Source organism: Podarcis liolepis (assembly GCF_965112155.1).
Source record: "Podarcis liolepis genome assembly, chromosome: 3".
NCBI classification, from domain to species: domain Eukaryota; kingdom Metazoa; phylum Chordata; class Lepidosauria; order Squamata; family Lacertidae; genus Podarcis; species Podarcis liolepis.
The window spans coordinates 5,414,950-5,437,386 of record NC_139557.1 but is presented as its reverse complement, the minus strand read 5'-3'; the positions used below and the strand labels follow the sequence as shown (position 1 = coordinate 5,437,386).

General features: G+C 44.1%; 3 protein-coding genes and 1 long non-coding RNA gene across 24 annotated transcripts in view; 2 read left to right on the top strand and 2 right to left on the bottom strand.

The window, feature by feature from the left end:
• Positions 1 to 22,437, top strand: part of LOC310703188 (uncharacterized protein) — a 61,946-nt gene that overhangs the window by 14,165 nt on the left and 25,344 nt on the right. For 3 of the 10 annotated variants that reach the window (XR_014523964.1, XR_014523969.1, XR_014523970.1), the window contains exon 2: positions 904 to 1,535. Coding sequence is in view for 1 of the 10 variants with exons in the window: in XM_083495347.1 (XP_083351473.1) it covers positions 1,161 to 1,206; positions 1,301 to 1,343 (89 nt within the window). In the remaining 9 variants the exon portion in view is untranslated. Of the gene's footprint in view, positions 1 to 903; positions 1,536 to 2,708; positions 4,211 to 4,917; positions 5,345 to 22,437 lie in introns of those variants that run through there. The other 7 variants (XR_014523960.1, XR_014523961.1, XR_014523971.1 and 4 more) reach the window with 6 other exon arrangements.
• LOC310703179 (uncharacterized protein) overlaps positions 1 to 22,437 on the bottom strand; it is a 52,669-nt gene that overhangs the window by 26,885 nt on the left and 3,347 nt on the right. For 8 of the 11 annotated variants that reach the window (XR_014523952.1, XR_014523953.1, XR_014523955.1 and 5 more), the window contains one exon: positions 21,900 to 21,954. Coding sequence is in view for 5 of the 11 variants with exons in the window: in XM_083495332.1 (XP_083351458.1) it covers positions 21,900 to 21,954 (55 nt within the window). In the remaining 6 variants the exon portion in view is untranslated. Of the gene's footprint in view, positions 1 to 20,009; positions 20,025 to 21,379; positions 21,642 to 21,730; positions 22,093 to 22,437 lie in introns of those variants that run through there. The other 3 variants (XR_014523954.1, XR_014523957.1, XR_014523956.1) reach the window with 3 other exon arrangements.
• On the bottom strand, positions 6,236 to 12,133 carry LOC310703181 (methylmalonyl-CoA mutase, mitochondrial-like). The gene is made up of 7 exons (XM_083495336.1): positions 12,116 to 12,133; positions 11,984 to 12,017; positions 11,800 to 11,893; positions 10,748 to 10,879; positions 9,231 to 9,378; positions 7,950 to 8,117; positions 6,236 to 6,671 (listed from the first exon to the last, which is right to left on the bottom strand). The coding sequence occupies exons 3-7, from the start codon at positions 11,856 to 11,858 to the stop codon at positions 6,543 to 6,545; spliced, it is 636 nt and encodes a 211-aa protein (XP_083351462.1). The 5' UTR covers positions 11,859 to 11,893; positions 11,984 to 12,017; positions 12,116 to 12,133; the 3' UTR covers positions 6,236 to 6,542.
• Positions 18,657 to 22,197, top strand: LOC310703209. Of its 2 annotated transcripts, XR_014523993.1 has the most exons (3): positions 18,657 to 18,743; positions 21,332 to 21,532; positions 22,126 to 22,197. It is a non-coding gene; the product is annotated as an uncharacterized lncRNA (long non-coding RNA). The 2 variants fall into 2 exon arrangements; XR_014523994.1 differs by lacking the exon at positions 22,126 to 22,197 and having other exon boundaries at positions 21,332 to 21,589.

The following is a 22,437-nucleotide window of genomic DNA, read 5'->3' as shown; positions in this document are numbered from 1 at the left end:
AAAAAAGTCTTTGGTAATCTCCCTTCCTTGGAAATTACTTGTCTCTGTGCCTTGTCCATGTTTGTGGAGACCACACCATTCATGTCTCCCATCATTACTACTTTGTAATCTAGATAGTCCATTAAAGTCTCATGCAACTTCTTGAAGAATTCCGCCTTCCCATCATTTGGTGCATAAATTCCAACTATCAAAATTTTTTCTCCTTGAACTTGTATTTCAATTGCCAGGTATCTTCCTTGTTCATCTTTAAATATCATTTTTGGGGCCAATTTTTCTTTTGCATAAATCACCACACCTCTTTTCTTAACTTTATCTGATGAAATAAATTCCTGTCCAAGTCTCTTATTTACAAGTAATTTTCTATGTATTCTGGTCACATGGGTTTCTTGTAGACATATTAGATCTAATTGTTCTCTCTTCAAAATATGAAAGACTTGACGTCTTTTTCGGGGAAGGTTCAAACCATTGCAGTTCCAACTAAGAAGTTGCAGAGACATTTTGTTTTTAAGTACCTATTCCTCCGACTGCTCCAAGCTTTTGTTCGTCTTCAGATGGTGGTATAAGTCCAAATGATAAGTTCGCAATATCTGTCGATCCTTCACTTCATCAAATCTGGACCTCTTTGGAAAAGGTTTGGACACCACTGGCCTAAGCCAACACCACTCACATTGCTGTAATCAATAAAGTTGTGGCCTAAATTCTGCCCATTAACCTTTAAACTAAAATTCTGTCTCAATGTGTTCTTCTTCTTCTTGGGGGGTGCGCCGGGGACCTTGATGCGCAACTGAATTCTGCGGTGAGAGTGAGCTTAGAGGCATGAATGCAAAAACCAGTTTCGGGACGTAGATCGGGAGAGGACGAACCCTGAGCCCCATTTCTCACATTTTTCTCTTTCCTTTTTAGGCTTCACAGGCTGCGAAGAGCATTTTCCCAAATGGCCAAAAAAAAAAATAAACTGTGCCCTCTCCCCGAGTCCTCCCCCCTGCCCCCCGCCCGCCCCTCCTGCTCCTCCTCCCGCGGACCCCTATTTCCAAAGGACCAGAAAGGTAAAACCTTTCAGCATATAGTAGTTGATTCTTGTCCCTCAGATTTCTTAGGAAAGGTCTCTCTGTCTGAGGTTTAGATAATCATACCCCATGTGGCTCTTTGTTTCCCTGCAGGCTCCGCTGGCACCTCAAGGAAAAGGAAAACAAAGTCACCCAGAAGGTAATGTCTATTTCCATGGATGTGTTCAGAAAGTCTCTCTCTGTGTGTGTAAGAAGCCTCTCTAACTGGCAGCCTTCTCTTCTTTTCCTTTCAGAAGAGCTCGTCCTGGAAGAGATTGAAGATCTGGAGGAAGAGGAGTAAGAGACTGGGCGGCATTGGAGCAGCTTTATCAATCGTTAACAGTTCTTGGCTGTTGTAAAGATTTGCTTTTGTGTCTTTCCTTGAAGGTGAAAGCTTGCGGAGATGAAGATGTAGCGCTGCCCTGTCAGAATGCGCCGCCTCAGGCCAAGGCCATGTGCTGGCCCAGCAGTGGAAGCAGCACGTGCCAGGTACTGGGGGAAATGCTGTGGTCCAGAGCAGTGTTTCCCAACCTTTTTTGGGCAAAGGCACACTTGTTTCATGAAAAAAATCTCGAGGCACACCAACATGCCAGATGGGGAAAGGTCACTTTTTACTTATGTAAAAAAAAATAAAAAAATAGTAACAGCATAGAAGGTAATGGTTAGGCTAGCATCCCTCTTCCAAATATGCTAGGTTTTTATTTGCAGGGACTGTTCTACATGGGAAAGCATTCAGCACTGTCATTCTCCCATCTGCCATCTGAATTGGTACTATTCTGGGGGAGGGGGCAGAACAGGTTTCAGATACAGGATATTAAGCATGCACGTACTTCAGATTGAACTGGTTGCTTGCTTTGCAAGTTTTCATTTCCCAAATGACTGCCTTGGCAAGCGCAATACCTACCAGGCTCAACGCCGGTCTCGCGCTGCCGCTTCCCGCGCTCTCAAGGACCCGGGAGGAGGAAGGCGTGAAGGGAATCCCGAAGGCGCGAAAACCTCGCGCATGCGCAGGCCTTCCGCCTGCAACAGCCCAGTAGGCTGGCCGAAGCGAGCGGCGATGGGATGTGGGAGGGAGCTCGCTCGCCGCCCCGCGTGTGCCTATGTGGGGCACGTTACAGCCCCATGATGTCAGTGCCACGCAGGCAGCCAGGCAGGCAGATGGCGAGAGCCCCGCGCTGGGCGGCCTCTCCTCGCCGCCGCCCTGCCTCTCGCCGCCCGACTCGCCCGCCTCCCTCCAGGCAACATCTCGCGGCACACCAGGCAACGTCTCGCGGCACACTAGTGTGCCCCGGAACACCAGTTGGGAAACACTGGTCCAGAGCATCTCTCCAGGGCTCTGCACTAACTCCCTGTGGCCCTGCTCTGGCAGCGCATAAGGAGTGTGTCGGTCCATGTGTGTGACTAGAGAGATGTTTTCGATGGTGGAAAGGCCCAGATTTAAAAAGCTGTGAACCTCACTATGGGAAGTCAGTCTCTCAGCCTGATTTCCTTCACTGGGGGGCAAAGGGGTGGGGATTATGAGGCTAAATCATCACGGAGTTCTTTGCAGGAAAACCGGGAGAAAAAGATAATAATTTTTAAAATAAAACCTGAATAAATATCTAAGGGAGGAGGGAAGCCAGATGCAGCCATAACACATATTTTGCTCCTTTATATTCTCAGATGGGGCGCTGCTGAGAGTGCTGCATGAGCCAGAGAAAAAAGGAAAAAGTTGAATAACTAATGTCTTAACAAACTTAAAAATATTATCCGTTCACCATTACAGTTCCATGTCTTCACACTTGTCTCTATATAGCTTTAAGAATTTACATCATTCTTCTACGCCCTATTGACTTCCATCCCTCCCGCTTTCAGGCTTCTTAATGTACATAATTTGTCTTTCTGCAGCTAGTAATTGTTAATGATTTGCACATCATAAGATTTATATCAAACCTGCTATAATTTTTAAGTTTCTGTAATTCCCTTCAATGTATATCATAAATTTGTTCCAATCATTAATAAACTTTGTATTTTTTTGGTTTCTAATTTTTTGCGTCATTTTTGCGAGTTCAATGAATTCAAATAATTTTGTTTGCCAGTCTCTAATTGATGGGATATTCTGGTTTTTCCAATTTTGGGCAATTAATAATCTGGCGGCAGTTGTAGCATACTGAAATAGTGTCTTATCTTCTTTTTTGATTTCGTCCCCAATTATTCCTAGTAGGAATGCCTCTGGTCTTTTGGGAAATGTATACTTAAATATTTTTTTTAACTCATTGTAAATCTGTTCCCAATATTTCTTCATTTCATCGCATGTCTACCACATATGAAAAAAATTACCCTCTTTAATTTTACACTTCCAGCAACTCTTATTCGTTTTATACATTTTCCCTAGTTTTGCTGGTGTAATGTACCACCTATACATCATCTTTTCTAAATTTTCCCTGAGTGTTACACATGCCGTAAATTTCATTCCACTAGTCCATAATTTCGACCACTTGTCATACTCTATATTGTATCCCAGATCCATTGCCCATCTTGTCATTACCTCCTTTATTTCTTCATCTTTGGTATCCCACTCTAATAATATATTGTACATTTTAGATAGTAATTTAGATTTGCCTTCGATTATCTCTATTTGAAACTTGGATTTCTTTTCATTCATCCCTACTTTTTTATCTTCTATCCATACTGCATTTATTTGATGGAATTGTAGCCAGCCAGTTAGTTTATCTTTCAACTCCTCATAAGTTCTCAACTTCCATCCACTTTCTGATCTTATCAGTAGGTCTTCATAGGTTAGCCTTTCTCCCTCCATATTTACTTTTTTAATTATTAGAATGTCAGTTGGTGATAACCACCAGGGTGTTTTCCATTCTAGGAGTTTTTTATTCCTCTCCCACACTTCGTATAGGGGCCCTCTTATAATGTGATTTGAAAATCCTTTATGTACCTTCTCTTTATTTTGCCATAAATAGGCATGCCAGCCGAACCTATTGTCGAACCCCTCTAGGTCCAACAAATCGGTATTTTCTAAAGTAATCCAATCTTTTATCCAGCAAAGACTAGCAGCCTCGAAATATAACTTCAAATTAGGTACCGAGAATCCCCCTCTTTCTTTCAAATCTGTAAGGAGTTTGAATCTGATTCTTGGTCTTTTACCCTGCCATATAAATTTCGAAAGGGTTCTGTGCTGGTCCCGGGGGGGGAGGTACTAATACCGTAGCCAAAGTTCAGACCTAAGTCACTAGCCGGGTAGAAGTTCACAAGATGAGATGCGAGGTCCAAAACAGGGAGCCGGGCGGGGTCAGGAACACTTGAAGATCAGAGGCAGGAAGCTGGGCAGGAAACAGGAACACTGGAAGGTCCGAAACAGGGAGCCGGGCGGGAACAGGAATGCTGGAAGGTCAGAAGCAGGAAGCCGGGCAAGGAACAGGAACACTGGAAATGCAGATCTAGGTCCAGGTCAGAACAAGTACTCCACAACGACGTTGCTCCCGCAACCTGGGACCGGGCTGACTGACCTTTATCTTCTTCTAAGGCCAGGGGCGGTCCCGGCCCCCAGGAGCCCCGCCTCTCCTGGCCTTAAGGCGAGCACTCCTCCTGGGAGAAACCAGTTCCCTTCGCCTCTCTGCCCTAAGCCTCTGCAGTTCAGGAGAGGCCGAAGGGTTACTGGGCCCCGGGGAAGGCTCACCTGTAGACACTGAGTCCTCAAGCACCTCTGGGGCCAGAATGGTTTCACCTGGTGCCTGCTCCTGAGGATCCAGCACAGGTGCAGGCTCCTCAGAATCTAGGCCTTGCCCCAGTTCAGCCGGCCCTGGAGGCGGGGACTCCTGTGCCGGCTGGGATTCCTCCGGTTCACTCTCAGAATCGGAATCCCAGGCCATCACAGGTTCTTTGCCAATCTGTAAATATTTTGGGTCCTCTAATCACTGGGATGTTTTGAAACAGGAATAACATTCTTGGAAGTACGTTCATTTTTATCGCCGCCATTCTTCCCCTCCACGAGAGCTTTACTCTATTCCATGTATCTTGGTCTTTCTTGATCTCCTTCCATGTTGTAAGATAGTTATCCTGAATTAAATTTATGTTTTTTGTAGTTAAACTAATTCCCAGATACTTTGTTATTTTTACCACCTTAATTCCGTACTGCATTTCCAGTTTTTCAGTTTCCTCTTTTCTCATATTCTTGGTTAACATTTTTGTCTTTAATTTATTTAATTTGAAATCAGATAGCTTGCCGAATTCTTCTAACATCTCCAAAACCTTGCCAACACTTTTTTGCGGATTTTCCAAAGATAACATTAAGTCATCCGCGTACGCTTTTAGCTGCAGAAGTCTTATTTGAAAACCTTGCTCCAAAGTCCAGATCATGAAATCTCCCAGGGAAACACTGCAAGGGCAGTAATTCCTAGGAAGTTTATAATAAACTGCTTGCAGGATAATTCCGAGGTCTCTGTTCTTTAAAAAAAGACCTGCCAGCAAGAAATGAGGAATCTCAAGGAATTTTGAGCACATGGACTAAATTAGAGTTTGCTATATTAATAGCTGGCAGAGGAGGTATTTATACAATTAAAAGAGATTGTAATGTTAGTGAACTTGGCATTTGTTTTTGTGCTTTTGTTGGAGTGTATGTGATGCTGAGCTCAGGTGTCACTGATGGGAGTCTCAAGAGGCACAGGCGTCTTGAAGAATAAGAAAAGACCTTTGCTTAATAGCCTTTTAACACCTCCCCCTTCGATACTTCTATTAAGGCTGTTGAGCAAGAACCTTACAAAAAATGGACTTTTCATAAAAGGGTGGCTCTACCCGTCTTGTGCATGTCATCTCAGTACAGGATTTGTGAGGTCACAGAACTGGAAACTGCCCATATCTCCCGCAAGGCCACCAACTTCAGACTCTACAGAGGCTATTGAGCAGGAAAAGAAAAAGGGAGACCAGGCATAGGCAACCTTCGGCCCTCCAGATGTTTTGGACTACAATTCCCATCATCCCCGGCCACTGGTCCTGTTAGCTAGGGATCATGGGAGTTGGAGGCTAAAACATCTGGAGGGCCGAAGGTTGCCTGTGCCTGAGGCAGACTACCAGGGGTAGGAAATGTATATTTGTCAATCTGACAAGCAAACAAAGCTAGGGCAACGAGACTGGACCGAAAGGGCAAGAGGCATGTGAACAAACAGTATGAAACGACAGGACATAATTTCACCACCTTTCTGTATGAGTAACATTTATTTTAAATTGTAATTTGCATTTCCAAAGATCTGAAGTGTATTTCAGATATAATGCAGTCTTATATGCAAAATTTTGAAATTTACTCATTTCATTTAGATTCTTTGATAGATTTTACATATGTAATAATATTGCAGATAATTTCCTACTTTCTTAGAAAGCATAAGGCAACACCAGACATTGCAGATGATTTCGCAAAAATTCCTTCTTTTTATCAACAGATCACAATGCATCAACACAAACTATAAAATTCACCATGAGATACAAAGTTTGTTATGAGACAGAAGTTTACACAGATTGCTGCCTCTTATCCAAGCATTTCTCAATATCTTCAAGAACTTGGACAGCTGCCTTTGGGATTCGGGTTCCAGGGCCAAAAATATTGGAAACACCAGAGTCATACAAGAAGTCATAATCCTGTGCAGGAGAAAAACAGACATAAAACATGAATGCAAACTTTGTAAAGTAAAGTTTTGCAGAACACATGCTAAAAGAGCAGAGTTTAGCAATGGCAGGTCAGGAGGTAGCGCACATGGAGAAGGGAAAATAACTTAGTATGCTAGCTATGGGGGGAAAGCAGTGATGCTCTCGCCTACGCTAACCTCGCCATGTGTGCAAAGTCCTAGTGACTACAGGGTCAAGCAATCTCTGCTCTAAGTGTTATCCTATCTAACATAAAGAATGAAATCATCAAAAGCAGGGAACATTTTCACCTCTGCTCCAAGACAACCAGAGACTTGTGGCTCTATACGAATCTTTTGCCAGGTGCAACAATTACCGTATACCAAGGTCAAGAGATTTGAAGCAGAAAAGCAAATTCTACCCCACTCCACTTGCCATTTCCCCCTCCAGCCCTTTCTTCCCTTCTTCCTAACTGTTTAAACCCATTCATGAACCAAGAATGTCTACACTGACCACTAATAATGAAACATATGTTCTGGATATTTCCCCACATTTATTATGCTATTTTTGTGATATGCAAATGACATAAGAAAACTTGGTACAGTATACAGTGTACCTCTAGTTACGAACTTCATTTTTTCCGGAGGTCCATTCTTAACCTGAAACTGTTCTTAACTAGGGGCGTGCTTTCGCTAATGGGGCTTATTGCTGCTGCTGCGCCGCCGGCACACAATTTCCATTCTCATCCTGGGGCAAAGTTCTTAACTTGAGGTAACTCCAGGTTAGCGGAGTTTGTAACCTGAAGCGTTTGTAACTCGAGGTACCACTGTACTCATTTGTATAACATTATTCTTGTTTATAACGCCCCACCACCCCCTGGGGAAAAAAACAAATTATGGAAGAAGAAAAAATTATATATTTTCTATGTCAGTAAAGGAAACTAGTCCCTTTTTTTCTTCATTTCTTAAAATGTTTATGAATATTTTTAACTTTAAAAAGTGATTTTTAAATTATTTGATTATATTGGCAGTTTTAGAAAGCTTTTGGGAGGCTGCTTTTCAACTGCGTTGTTCTGTGAACCCTAAACCTATAAACTACAACGCTTTCCAAAATTTGCTGAAGGATTTCCACATTTCAATAGCTAGATGTTACTTGAAAAGCCTTTCAGTGGTGTTCATCATTTGCCTGGAGGAGGAGGAGGAGGAGGAGGAGAAAGTAGATGGAGACCCCACCTCAGTGGGAACAATTTAATCATCTCACAACAAGCTATCTTGTGATGGTGGTGCGCAGTACCTGGGGAGGGATGACGCCTCCACACATGACGAGAATGTCGGGGCGGCCAAGGGCATGCAGCTCTTTGAGGAGTTCAGGAACAAGCGTTTTGTGGCCAGCAGCCAAGGTGCTCACCCCCACGCAATGCACATCCGCATCTACCGCCTGCTGGGCCACTTCACGGGGTGTCTAGGAAGAGAAAGCAAAGGAAGCGTCAAACAATATGGGAAAGAAGAATGCATAAAACCTAACACTGCATGCAGACCCACGCTTCTTTTTTCATAGAGTGACAAAAAAACAGAGACACCAGCATGCACCGCTGAAGGCTGCTACTGGCATTTAGGTTAGACAATACAGTGGTACCTCGGGTTACATACGCTTCAGGTTACAGACTCCGCTAACCCAGAAATAGTACCTCGGTTAAGAACTTTGCTTCAGGATGAGAACCGAAATCGCTTGGCGGTGATTCGGCGGCAGTGGGAGGCCCCATTAGCTAAAGTGGTGCTTCAGGTTAAGAACAGTTTCAGGTTAAGAACAGACCTCCGGAACGAATTAAGTACTTAACCCGAGGTACCACTGTATGGGTGCCCAGAAAGTAGAGTAGAGAGAGGAACATAGCCACCTAACCCACTGCATCTTCCAACTCGGGAATCTGTAAAATCATCCCAGTACAACATATTCTGGTTGTTACCTTTGGTGCGAACAGGAAATTGAAACATAGCTGCATGTATTTTTTACAAAATCATTTTACAAATTAATAAATTGCTTAAAAGCCCGAGGCCCTCATAGCTGTGTACAAAAATATAAAACACAAAAATATATTCAAAAAATAAATAAAACCATTCCTACAGATGGCTTACTGGGAGCCTAGAGCTTGCCGATCAGAAGGTCGGCGGTTCAAATCCCCGCAACGGAGTGAGCTCCTGTTGCTCGGTCTCAGCTCCTGCCAACCTAGCAGTTCGAAAGCACATCGAAGTGAAAGTAGATAAATAGGTACCACTCCAGCGGGAAGGTAAATGGCGTTTCCGTGCACCGCTCTGGTTTTGCCAGAAGCGGTTTAGTCATGCTGGCTACATGACCCGGAAAAACTGCAGACAAATATCAGCTCCCTTGGCCAGTAAAATGAGATGAGGGCCGCAACCCCAGAGTTGTTCGCAACTGGACCTAACGATCAGGGGTCCCTTTACCTTTAACTATCCTTTATTCAAGCGTCAGACATTTTAATTGCTAGGAGAAGCAAGCAAGCAAGCAAACAAACAAACAAACAAACAAACAAAAATTTGAATGGAAGAGACTAAATACCTGGAAGAGTGGGCCTATATCCACATCAAACCCAAGGTCAGCAAATCCCGTAGCAATCACTTTGGCTCCTCTGTCATGGCCATCCTGGCCCATTTTTGCAACAAGAAGACGTGGTCTCCGACCTTCACGTTCCACAAACTTGTTAACTCTGAATTTAGAATTTGCTTTTGTAAGTTGCAGACGGTTGAAGTAACATTTTTAAGGGTATCTTGACAGCTGTGACTACAACAAAAAAGCCTTCCATTTTTAAAGATTTATCTATATGCATTTGAATTCTATGAGTAGTATGGAGTTTTATGTGTATATGGAAATGTTATAATCTCTCTCTCTCATTTACCTTCCATTTGGTAATGATGAGATTGAATCAAATCAGGAACAAAAGGAAAAACAGGGAATACATTAAAATAACACAAAAAAATTCTAGTGACTCCTAGATGCAAAATTATGCTGAGCTTGCTTCATTTATTTCATAAAAGCAATAGAATTATCAGTAAAAAGTACTAAAAACAACCTTTTCAAAATATTGAAAAAATAAAATCAGCAATACGCTAAACACAGATTAAAACACACATCACCATTCTCTTGGGTAGGTCTCTCAAAACAAGCATGTTTTTACCAAACAGAGTAACAGAGGTGCTTGCCTGATGTCACTAGGAAAGGAGTTCCCAAATGTGGATACGCTGAAGGATATTATTATTAACAAGTACTATGTGGTACCCGTAACCATGCCAGTTCTGCAGAATGAAGTGGCTGATATGGGTTAAAGCAACCTTGCAGGTGAACTGGTCCCAAGGTGTTTAGGGCTTTATATACTACTGGTAAGACATTTGAACGCAGCCTAGTATTTTACCAGGTTCTCCTCATCATCAACAGCCTTAAATTAAAGGCGATGAGTTTATTTTGTTAAATGCCTAGTTTACAATACTTCCCATAACCAATTAATAAAAACAGCAAATTTGCAGAACGGATACAACAAACCTGAATAACAAACATAACTAACATAGTAAGGTTGAAAACCCAGCATTAACAAAACAAAACCAGCCCATTTTAGACATGTGCAAAGAGGTAATAGCTTCAAGGTAATTGTTTGACTATATAAAATTTGGAAGAACATTTATTAAGTACTAATGGTTGGCTTATAAAGTGGATAAAAGAATGTAATCCCCCAATTAAAAATGGAGAAGATAAAAGAAATGCAGAAATTACAGAGGGCAGTATCAAATGAATACCTCCCATCAGCGCTAGGATTTCCGCCTGTGAGACGGGCTTCCCCCCTTGTGCCCCCTCAATCTGCTCTGGAGGGAAGAGGGCACAGCGGAAATCCTTGAGATGACAGGAACTAGCATTAGTGCAGTAAATTTGAGAAGTGTAAGAAATTCTGTGAAATACAAACTACTGTATAGTTTAAATATTCTAAAACTTTGGAAGTGAGATGGGACATACGTTCGTAGCATGCACAAATTTGGAAGCCTGATAGCACACCATCTGATTTAATCCACAGAAACAGCACACTTTACCTGTTGATTGCTTGAGTAATTTCGTCACTCTCCCCAAACTCCTGACGGTAAGCTCCACTCACCATGCGGTCACTGGCTTTGTGCTCACCAAACACCTTTTTCATTGCATCCGTTATTTCACCAACTGTACATCTGAAAAAATATATATGCAGCCCAAACATTAAGGTTGAGTAAACACACCTCAACAAAAAGAAATAAAAACTCAGCACCTATTTCAATGGCACTTGTCACAATAGTTTCATATTACAATAATCTAATCACAGCAAACATAATCACAACTTCCCCCAATTCCACAATATTGGGGATTATAGGGACCCCTGACAGTTAAGTCCAGTTGCAGACGACTCTGGGGTTGCGGCGCTCATCTTGCTTTACTGGCCGAGGGAGCCGGCGTTTGTCCACAGGCAGTTTTTCTGGGTTATGTGGCCAGTGTGATTAAGCCTCTTCTGACGAACCAGAGCAGCACACGGAAACGCCATTTACCTTCCCGCCGGAGTGGTACCTATTTATCTACTTGCACTTTGACGTTCTTTCAAACTGCTAGGTTGGCAGGAGCTGGGACCAAGCAATGGGAGCTCACCCCGTCGCGGGGATTCGAACTGCCGACCTTCCAATCAGCAAGCCCTAGGCTCTGTGGTTTACACTACAGCGCCACCCGCGTCCCCTATCGGAAGTTAGAATGGTGTATTAATGTTCAGTAGAGCTACGCTAAATGCTCCTAGGAGATGCCTTAGCTGGACCCAAAGCTAAGCACATACAATGGGGCTTGTGGACCGTTACTTTCCAGTCATCCTCCCCACAGCAGTCTTGAAATGCTCCACTGAGAATATAAAGGAGCAAAATGTTAGTTAGGGCTGCTTCTGGCTTCCCTCCTCCCTTAGATATTTATTCGGGTTTTATTTATTTAAAAATTTGTTGGATTTTTCTCCTGGTTTTCCTGCAAAGAACTCACATGGACCGACACATTCCTTATGCGCTGCCAGAGCAGGGCCACAGGGAGTTAGTGCAGAGCCCTGGAGAGATGCTCTGGACCACAGCATTTCCCCCAGTACCTGGCACATGCTGCTTCCACTGCTGGGCCAGCACATGGCCTTGGCCTGGGGCGGCGCATGCTGACAGGGCAGCGCTACATCTTCATCTCTTCACCTTCAAGGAAAGACACAAAAGCAAATCTTTACAACAGCCAAGAACTGTTAACGATTGATAAAGCTGCTCCAATGCCGCCCAGTCTCTTACGCCTCTTCCTCCAGGTCTTCCAGGATGAGCTCTTCTGAAAGGAAAAGAAGAGAAGGCTGCCAGTTAGAGAGGCTTCTTACACACACAGAGAGATAGAGACTTTCTGAACACATCCATGGAAATAGACATTACCTTCTGGGTGACTTTGTTTTCCTTTTCCTTGAGGTGCCAGCGGAGCCTGCAGGGAAACAAAGAGCCACATGGGATATGATTATCTAAACCTCAGACAGAGAGACCTTTCCTAAGAAATCTGAGGGACAAGAATCAACTACTATATGCTGAAAGGTTTTACCTTTCTGGTCCTTTGGAAAAGGGGTCCGCGGGAGGAGGAGCAGGAGGGGCGGGCGGGGGGCAGGGGGGAGGACTCGGGGAGAGGGCACACTTTATTATTTTTTTTGGCCATTTGGGAAAATGCTCTTCGCAGCCTGTGAAGCCTAAAAAGGAAAGAGAAAAATGTGAGAAATGGGGCTCAGGGTTCGTCCTCTCCCGATCTACGTCCCGAAACTGGTTTTTGCATTCATGCCTCTAAGCTCACTCTCACCGCAGAATTCAGTTGCGCATCAAGGTCCCCGGCGCACCCCCCAAGAAGAAGAAGAACACATTGAGACAGAATTTTAGTTTAAAGGTTAATGGGCAGAATTTAGGCCACAACTTTATTGATTACAGCAATGTGAGTGGTATTGGCTTAGGCCAGTGGTGTCCAAACTTTTTCCAAAGAGGTCCAGATTTGATGAAGTGAAAGGCTGACCAAAGGGCCAACCAAAGTTGTTGAGCTTTTTTCAGTTGTTGAGGTTTTTTTAAAGGATTTTACCCCAGGAAATAAACTGACACAGGGGCCAGATTAGACCAGATAAGGCCCCAGAAACGGACTTTGGGCATGCCTGGCTTAGGCATTGGCAAGAACTCCTGCCTGCCTTGTAGGAAGTCTGGAAGAGTAAGCCACCATCAATGGTTGTTTTTTAAAATTTATTTAATCATTTTTTTCAATACAAACAGCAATCGCAAAAGACACATGCAACAAAAAACATAATAACACTAATAACACGGTTTGACAATTCAGATTTGGATACACTGATATACCAATGACTACACCTTTTTAACAATATTTTCCCGCCTCTCTCTCCTCCCCCTACTTCCCACCATTATCCGCCTTATTGCTTAAACATTCCTTCCAGATTTCTTCATATTTATCCATTCTTAATTTGCGTCGACATGCAATTCGATCATATGTAGCTAGCCCATATTATCAATCCATGTGCTCAATGGAATCTTTCTGCGGCTCTTCCAATTCATCAAAACACGTCTTTTTTTGCTTCTAATATAGCACGGTACATCCATATATTTTTTTTGACCCCTTGTAATCTCCCACGTTTCCAGAATATAACTTAGAATTAAATTTAATTCCGCTAAATAACAATTTCTTTTTATTACTCTTCCTATAAATATCCTCACCTCACACCAAAATAATCTTATCATTGGGCATTTAATCATCATACGTACTAAGTTCGCATTTTTACTCCCACATCTCCAGCAGTTGTCTGTACTTGTTATTTTCTTCTGGTATAGTTTTGCGGGAGTCCAGTGGACTCCGAATATTATCTTCTGTTGAATAAGTCTTAGTCTTAGATCCATAGAGGCTATTTCTGTTGATTTTATACTTGACTCCCATATGTCATTTGTTCTCTGGAGCCCCAACTCTTCACTCCGTATTCTGTCAAAAGCCTTTTCTGCATCTAATGACAATATCATAAACTCCTCTTCATCTTTGTTTAAGTTTATCAAATCTATTGTTAATCTGATATCACAGTATTTTAATATTCTTTTGGAAGCCACCCAGAGTGGCTGGGGTAGCCGAGGCAGATGGGCGGGGTATAAATATTATTATTATTATTATTATTATTATTATTATTATTATTATTATTATTATCTGTAGCTTGTCTTGTTTTTATAAAACCTGTTTGATTATTAGGTATCAAGTCTTGAATAACTTTTTGTAATTTTGCCGCCAATATTACATTCAAAATCTTTGCATCCACATTCATTAATGATATTGGTCTATACTTTGCACATTTAGTAGGGTCTTTGCTAGGTTTTGGTATAATCATTATTAAAGCTTCATTGAATGTTGTAGCAGATATACCTTTATGAGCTATTTCCTTATAGACTTCTAGAAGTCTGGGGACTAGTAGATTTTTGAATATTTTATACCATTCCATAGGAAAACCGTCTGGTCCAGGTGATTTCCCATTCTCCATTGTTTCTATACCATTCTCAATATCTAATATATTTAGGGGTGCTGATAGCATATCTTTTTTATCTTCTTCAATAGTTGGTATTTTGATATCTTGAAAGAAGTTCTCCATCTCATCCTCTGATATATTTTCTGGCCCTTCATATAATTTTTTGTAGAAATAAAAAAAAAATATTTATTGATATCTATTAATGAGGTCGCTGCAATGTTATTTTCATTTCTTATTAAGGGTATTATTTGGTTCGCTTTCTTTTGTTTTAGACGATTAGCTAGAATTTTTGTCGGTCTTTCACCCTGTTCCCAATATATTTGTCTTAGACTTAGTAGGCTGAACTCAATTTTTTGAGCTAGTATATTATTCAGTTCTAATGTTCGTTGTATTCTTTCATATGTAGCATTAGATGGGTTATTTGACATATCGCCCCATAGTGTTTTTAAATAAGTTTTTAGATTGTTTTCTTTTAATCTTTGCAGCTTGGCTTTGTTGTCAGAGAAGGAGATTATCTTCCCTCTGATGTAAGCTTTATATCCTTCCTATTCCACCAGTCTTGACGTTGAAGATTTGTAGTTATTTTTAAAATATATTTGTGTTTCTTGGGTTATATATTGAATGAAGTTTTTTTTTCCATTTAAGAATGATATATTAAAAAAATCCACTAAATTCCACTGTATCATATAATTATTGTCTCTCTAACCTTTGTCCTTTTTTTCCTGGCTACTGATATGGTATCCATCTGTGGATCTAAAATTTCACTAAAGTCTCCACCCATTATCAACTGCTGATACCATAGGAAACTTAATCTCTTAAAGCAATTGTGAATAAACTTATGGTCATCAGTGTTTGGGGCATAGACATTTACTGTTGCTATTTCTGTTCCTTCTGTTTTAATTACAATTATTAAGCATCGACCATCTTCCTCTCTTATTATATCTTGTATTTCATAAGGCCAGCCTTTCCTAAACAAAATTGTAACTTCCCTCCACGACCTTCCTCCAGTCCATAAATCATTAAATAGGTTTTAATCACCTTTATTTTATGCTTCTCCTTGCATTCTTGCTGTGGAGCTTTTCAGCGTGTCTGGAGCTCCATCAATGGTGACCAACTGAAACTCACCCCGGGGTTCCCGCTGGGTCCTGGCATGGCCCTAGCCTCCCTGCAAGCAGACTTTGGACGAGATCCGGACCCGCGGATTCCTTTACCGGAATCCCCTTGTACCTGGAGGGGCAGGTGATGGCTGCACCTCCCCTCCCCCACATTTCACTAAGCCAATGCCTAACCACCAAACCTTACAAAGTTGTGAAAATTGCTAAGAGGTAGGCGAAAACCAAGAGGCCAGTACCAATTTGCCAAATGGAAAAAATTCCTACTCAGCCCCTGTTCAAAACAGGCAACCAACCGAAGTCCAGAGCAAGGCCAGAGCACACACCTAAATCGAGGGCAGGTGTTTGGTGGCGCAAACCCAGGCAACCCCCCCCAACGCCGCGCTGCTGCCTTTTAAAGGCCCCCCTCGATCACACCACCACTCCCAAGGAAGGGGGGCTGCACCTGTGGCCTGTGCGCAACGCGGACCCTCAATGAAGAGGATCCGATATGCTGAAAGAAATCCTACTTACATGTCTTCTCCTTCGCAATCTCAGAATGATCCAAGCATAGGAGATCCCAGGCCTTCTAGAGCTCTGGCAACCAATGAGCCAGCAGAGGGAGATGTCACAATGCACCTCACGCGATGCAGTACCCCTGAGCCCTGAGAAAACCAGCAGCCACAAGTCCTGCTCCTCTTAAGGGACGCAACTAAGTTTTCGCATATGGTTTTCTTCCATGTTCCACTTTTTATAAATATGCAAAATGTGCCTATTCCTTTGGATTCCAGCTGAAGCTGTTCCTGCACCTTCGGAGCACTAGCTATCTCCTATACCTGTCCCATACCCTCAAACATTTCTCCCATGCAAATAGGAATGTCTTATTCCATTATTATTATTATTATTATTATTATTATTATTATTCTGACTGGGTTGTCCCAGCCACGCTGGGCAGTTTCCAACATATACAAAAACATAATAAAACATTAAATGTTAAACACACCACTTCAGTATCATGTCCCAATGCTCTAAGGTACAGCTTTTCAGACCGGCGAGAGCCGATGCATCTGCATAGGTGCAAGGGCCCAGCCAGCAGGGAATCAAACACATGAATATTCCCTGTGTTAGACGGTAAGGGTTGCAAATATGTGCACCAGGAAGGGGCATAGTGTTCATCAGCCACGACACCCACATTCCTGCAGTTCACCTGAACTGGGCAGGGGGGAGTGAGGTTAGGGCTGTGCAGACACACAGGTGGAGCCAATCCAGCTCTTCCACCCGTGTCCACACACAGCCCCAATCTCACCGCTGCCTTATCCAGGTAAGCTGAGGCAGCGCCTGTATTGGGGGTGCAGCTCTGCCCCATGGCACCAACCACGACTGATCAGGGCAGACATTTATTTCAACACTAGCATGGTAATTTGGGCTTCTTGTGAGACTTCTGGAATTGAATGAAAGGGAGAAAAATAAAAGTAGGCATTCCCTATTTGTTTTCTACTACACAGCTATGGTGTTGCTAAAACGATCCCAGGCTCCTGTCTTCAAAGCTGAATTTTAATTTTCTCCTTAGGCAAGCCAGAAGAGGTAAGTATGAATTATATTTATCCGTAGAAGCCATTATGATAGCAAAATATTATTGCTTTTTTTAACACATTATATAGATTGGAAGTCCATAAAAGTTCATGAAAAGAAAGAAAATGAATATTGGGGATTGCTTTCTTGAAAGCATCACCACACCCAAGACGATGTGTCAGGCTCCTGGCATGGGCGTAGCCAAGGAGGCGGGGGGGGGGAAGCTGCCCCCTCTAAATCAAATAAATCAATAAAAATACTTAACTAACTGACCAATTGCATCACAGATAACTCAACTCTGCCCTTAGCCTCCAAAATAAAGCCTGCCCCACAATAAATGCTGTTTGCACCTATGGCTCCTGGTATCAGTTTTCCAAATCCGGGATGGTGCTTTCAAGGATGCAATTTCAGCCCCATTTATTCTGATCCTTATGAAGAACTGCTCCCTTTCCCTCTTAACAAATAAATTGCCAGATGGGCCAGCCATATATTCCTGCCTTGCAGGGGGTAGGACTAGATGATCCTCAGGGTCCCTTCCAACTCTACAATTCTGTGATTCTTATGTTCTCAAGCTCCCCTGGTGCCAGTCAGGTGTGGCCACTCAGTTTCCTCAAGTACTTGAGGAATGGCAGCCTGTCATAAGAGGATGACGGCTGATGGACAGCAACAAGCCTCTCCTGTCTGCTGGGATTGCCAGGCGGCATATGCTGTGCCAGTTCAAAATCTGCCTGTTCCTTATAGGTACAGCCATCTAATTCCAGTTTGCAAAAGGGAGTTTCTACCCCAAGTATCTGCCAGGGTCTGGAAAGGTGAACCTCGCTCAGAGCAGCCAAGGCTGCATCACTTGGGAAGATAATACTCTTTAGTATTTCGTATCCATCTCTTCATAAACAACACAACAGGGTGTCCTTTCAACCAACTTGAGATGCTAGAGGGGAGCTAAGTTTCAACCATTTATTTTATACACCTTTGATTTTCACAAATTTAAGCAGGCGTGTTAAGTCTAAGAGCTCAATTCTCAATAGCCTTTCCTAACTCAAAAAGCTGGCATGCTTTTTCCACGGCAGAAGTTTGGTGTGTCAAAAGTGTCAGAGCCTCCCTTACTCCGATTCTGCATCTTTTTATAGGAGCCCTGAAAAGGAATCGTGCCTCTGAGGGCACCACACCTTCAGCAGTGCTTGGGAGAAGAAAGAGGGAAGGCCAGGTCTCCTCCTTCCACCATTGAGATATATAAGAGAAAGAGAGCTCTGTACAAGTGCACAATTCCGGTTCTGATCAGAAACTTCCACATGCAGGTTAAGAAGTGGGAGGAAACATGGCGGGGAAATGTCCCTAAATCAGGGCAGGTTGACAGACGCTTTCTGCACTGCTCTACCTTGCACTTTTGACTATGATGACATACCGAGGGACGTTCAGTGCAGGATCCTGCTTCCGCTCTGGTTGCTTGAATAGAAATGGGGAGACTTTTTTAAAAAATGATTTTCTATGTTTCCCTCCCTGCTGCCTAAGGGTTTTTTTCAGGCTAGAAGGAGAAAGATTATCCCACCCCAGGCTAGGTGGGGATCATTTTAATTTTTTAGGACAGAAAGGGAGGTGTGTGAAAAGGGAAGCGCGTGCATAGGCTGCATGAACACTGTATTTTGAAAGCACGCGGGCAGCAGCCCAGTCTTGGCCGCAAAGAATTCTGGGCATTGTAGTTTCCCCCTGGCAGAACTCCCATTCCCAGCCACGGACTCCGCCCCTTGGTCCCCGCTCCTCTCTTCGGAGGAAGGGGAGCCGGAGGGGCCCCGGGAGGCGGGCAGGGCTGCAGCAGGGGCGGCACGGAGGCGAGAGACCAGGGACAGGACCCCCCAGAAGGTGGCTGGGGGTTCCCTTGGGCTCCCCCCAGGGGGTGGGGTCTGTTCTGCTGCTAACGGCCCCCCAACGGCTGGATCCTTCCCTTTGCCTCTCGCCCTCCCTCCTCCAGCGCTGCCTGGGGGGGGGGCAGGGGGGTTTCACTCCTCTAGCAAGGGGGGAGAGGCACCATGCTTGCCCCCCCCCCTGGTCCTGCGCTGGGGGGATGGAGGGGCTGCTTTCCTGGCAGAGAGCCCCCGGTCCAGCCCCTGGGGTTGAGGGCGGGGGGCCATCGCTGCTGGGAAGTGTCGTGCTTTGACTCGTTCTTCCAGGGGCGCCTCCCTTGGCCAGGACTCCTGCTATCAGCATCCCCACCCCAGAGACCATGGACGAGACACTCCAGAAGAGGCACCCCCAAATTCGGCCCTCCAGCTGTTTTGGGACTACAACTCCCATCATCCCTACCTAACAGGACCAGTGTTCAGGGATGATGGGAATCGCAGTCAAAAACATCTGGAGGGCTGAGTTTGGGGATGCCTGCTCAAGAAGGTGGTTCGGGGTCCCCTTGGCCTCCCCCCCTCTTCCGAGGCCAGGGGGTGGGGTCTGCTCTGCTGCTAACGGTCCCCCTCCCCAATGGCTGGATCCTTCCCTTTACATCTCTCCCTCCCTCCTCCAGCTCTGCTTGGGCGGGGGGGGGGGGTCTTCACTCCTTCAGGCAAGGGCGGAGAGGCACAATGCTTGCACCCCCTGGTCCTGCGCTGTTGGGGGGGGGGGCAATCTGGCTCTGTGGATGGAGTGTCTGCTTTCTGTGCAGAGAGCCTCAGGTTCAGCACCTGGGAGTTAGAGTGGGCCAAGCTCCTGTCTAAATCCCTGGAAAGCTATCGCTGCTGGGAAGTGTAGTGGTTTGACTCGGGATAAGGCAGCTAGTAGGAAAGGGGCAGAACCAGGTGCTATTAGTCAATTAGCAAAGTATTTTTATTTATTTACTTTACTTAGGGAGGCAGCTACCCCCTACTTCTTTTATATTTCTTCACTGTGCCTTATAAGCTTAGTTACTATGGGATAGTCATGCATATCTGTAGATTCATATAATCCAAATTTACGATGGCCAGTTTATAACCATAAGGCTAAAATAGAAGTGGGGGGAACCCCAATAAGAGGCTGGGATAGAATGAATGACCACTGGCTGAAAACTGATTTCCCGAGGGTGAAATCCTAAACTGCACTTACCTGGGAGTAAGAGCCACTGCATTCAACAGGACTTGCTTCTGAGTATATAGGATTGTGCTGGATGCTACCGCAATACTAGTGGTAGAATTATTCTGAGATTATTCTCATTGTTTTACCTGGCATTCTTACATGTAATTACTTCTCCGTCCATTTACTTGGGAATAAACCCCATGGAATTTACAAGGACTTAGTTGTGAGTAGACATCAACAAGTTTATACTGTTAGTCACTTTTTTACATTAAATAATCCATAGCAGGTGAGACACTTAAATAAAAAGCCACTCCCGCTTGGACTACTGCAATGCGCTCTACGTGGGGCTACCTTTGAAGGTGACTCGGAAACTACAGCTAATCCAGAATGCGGCAGCTAGACTGGTGACTGGGGGCGGCCGCCGAGACCACATAACACCGGTCTTGAAAGACCTACATTGGCTCCCCGTACGTTTCCGAGCACAATTCAAAGTGCTGGTGTTGACCTTTAAAGCCCTAAACGGCCTCGGCCCAGTATACCTGAAGGAGCATCTCCACCCCCATCGTTCTGCCCAGACGCTGAGGTCCAGCGCCGAGGGCCTTCTGGCGGTTCCCTCATTGCGAGAAGCAAAGCTACAGGGAACCAGGCAGAGGGCATTTTCGGTAGTGGCGCCCGCCCTGTGGAACGCCCTCCCATAGGATGTCAAAACGATAAACAATGACCTGACATTCAGAAGACATCTTAAGGCAGCCCTGTTCAGGGAAGTTTTTAATGTATGATATTTTAGTGTTTTTTGGTTTCTATGGAAGCCGCCCAGAGTGGCTGGGGAAACCCAGCCAGATGGGCGGGGTACAAATAATAAATTATTATTATTATTATTATTATTATTATTATTATTATTATTTCCTCTGTTGATATGAATCCACAATCCTATACCCACTTATTTGGGAGTAACCCTCATTGAAGTCAACAGGGCTTACTTCTGAGTAGACATGCATAGGATTGTGCTGTAAATCAGCCACACTTTCATAAATCAATGGGACTCAGCTAGCTGTGACGAACTGATTTCAACAGAACCAAGGTGTGGATAGCTTTCAGCACACACCAATACGTGGTTCCATGTGCATTCACAGAATCATAGAATGGTAGAGTTAGAAGGGACCTAAGGGCCATCTAGTCCAACCCCTGAGGCACATTCTTTCCTTAAAGAATTCCTTAAAGAGTTCCTGAAGTGTTGCTGCGACTGGCAACTCTGTGAGGAGTAAACTACCATGCCCAGAACTCTTTTGGGGGGGGGATCTACTTGAAAGGTGTAGGATGCACATGTAAAGCCCATGGCATGAAAGGGGGTTAACTCAGAAGTAAGTCCCCTTGTGTGACTTGCTTTTGTTTTTATATGCTTTGCCTACCAGGACAGTCCAAGCTGTAAGGCGAAGCTCACGACAGCCTGTGCTGCTCACCGAAAAGCTGTTTCTCAGAAGGCTGCCTTACCCTGAGTGCTGTATCCCAGAGCAGGCTGCAGTTGGGCCAGTGTCCTCCCTTGCGCCCCAGAGAAAGAGACACGCTCACTGGGGAAATGGCGAGGTTCGTTCCATGGTGGAGCTCTGTCCAGCGTTGGTAGAGAGCAATGGCAAACTCCGTGTTCAGGTTCTGTGGCTCATGGAGTCAGTGTAAAAGCTGTCCTGCCCTGCTCTGTCTCCAGGTCTTCAAGGATTATGTCATCTAAATGGAAAAGAAGAGAAGGTTGGAATCATAGCTGTTTTAGGGACTTTCTTATATACCCTGAACATCTCCCTGGAAATGGACATTACCTTCATGTTTTCCTTGGTGTTTCTTCCTCCGGCCATCTTCCTCCAGTCTCCTCCTACTCTTCCTCGAGGTCTTCGATGATCAGATCATCTGAAAGGAAAAGAAGAGAAGGCTGGCAGTTAGAGAGACTTTCTTATATACACTGAACATATACATGGAAAAAGACATTACCTTCAGGTGGACTTTCCTTCTCTTTTGCCTGAGACGGCAAGGAAGTACGTGGAGCCTGCAGGGAAACAAAGAGCCACATGGGATATGATTATTTATCTAAAGCTCAAAATAGGCCTCAGACAGAGACCTTTCCTAAGAAATCTCAGGGACTGGAATCAACTTCTATATGCTGAAAGGTTTTACCTTTGTGGTCCTTTCGTTCGTTCCGTGGTGGGGCTCTGCCCAGCGTTGGTAGAGAGCGAGGGCAAACTCCGTGTTCAGGTTCAGTGGTTCGTGGTGCCAGTATCAAAGCTGTCCTGCCCTGCTCTGCCTCCAGGTCTTCAAGGATTATGTCATCTAAATGGAAAAGAAGAGAAGGTTGGAATCATAACTGTTTTAGGGACTTTCTTAAATACCCTGAACATATCCTTGGAAATAGACATTACCTTCATGTTTCCTTTGTTCTTTCTTTCTCCTGCCATCTTCTTACAGATCAGCCACTGGGGAAATACATGGAAATAGACATTACCTTCATGTTGTCTTCGTCTCTCTCTTTCAC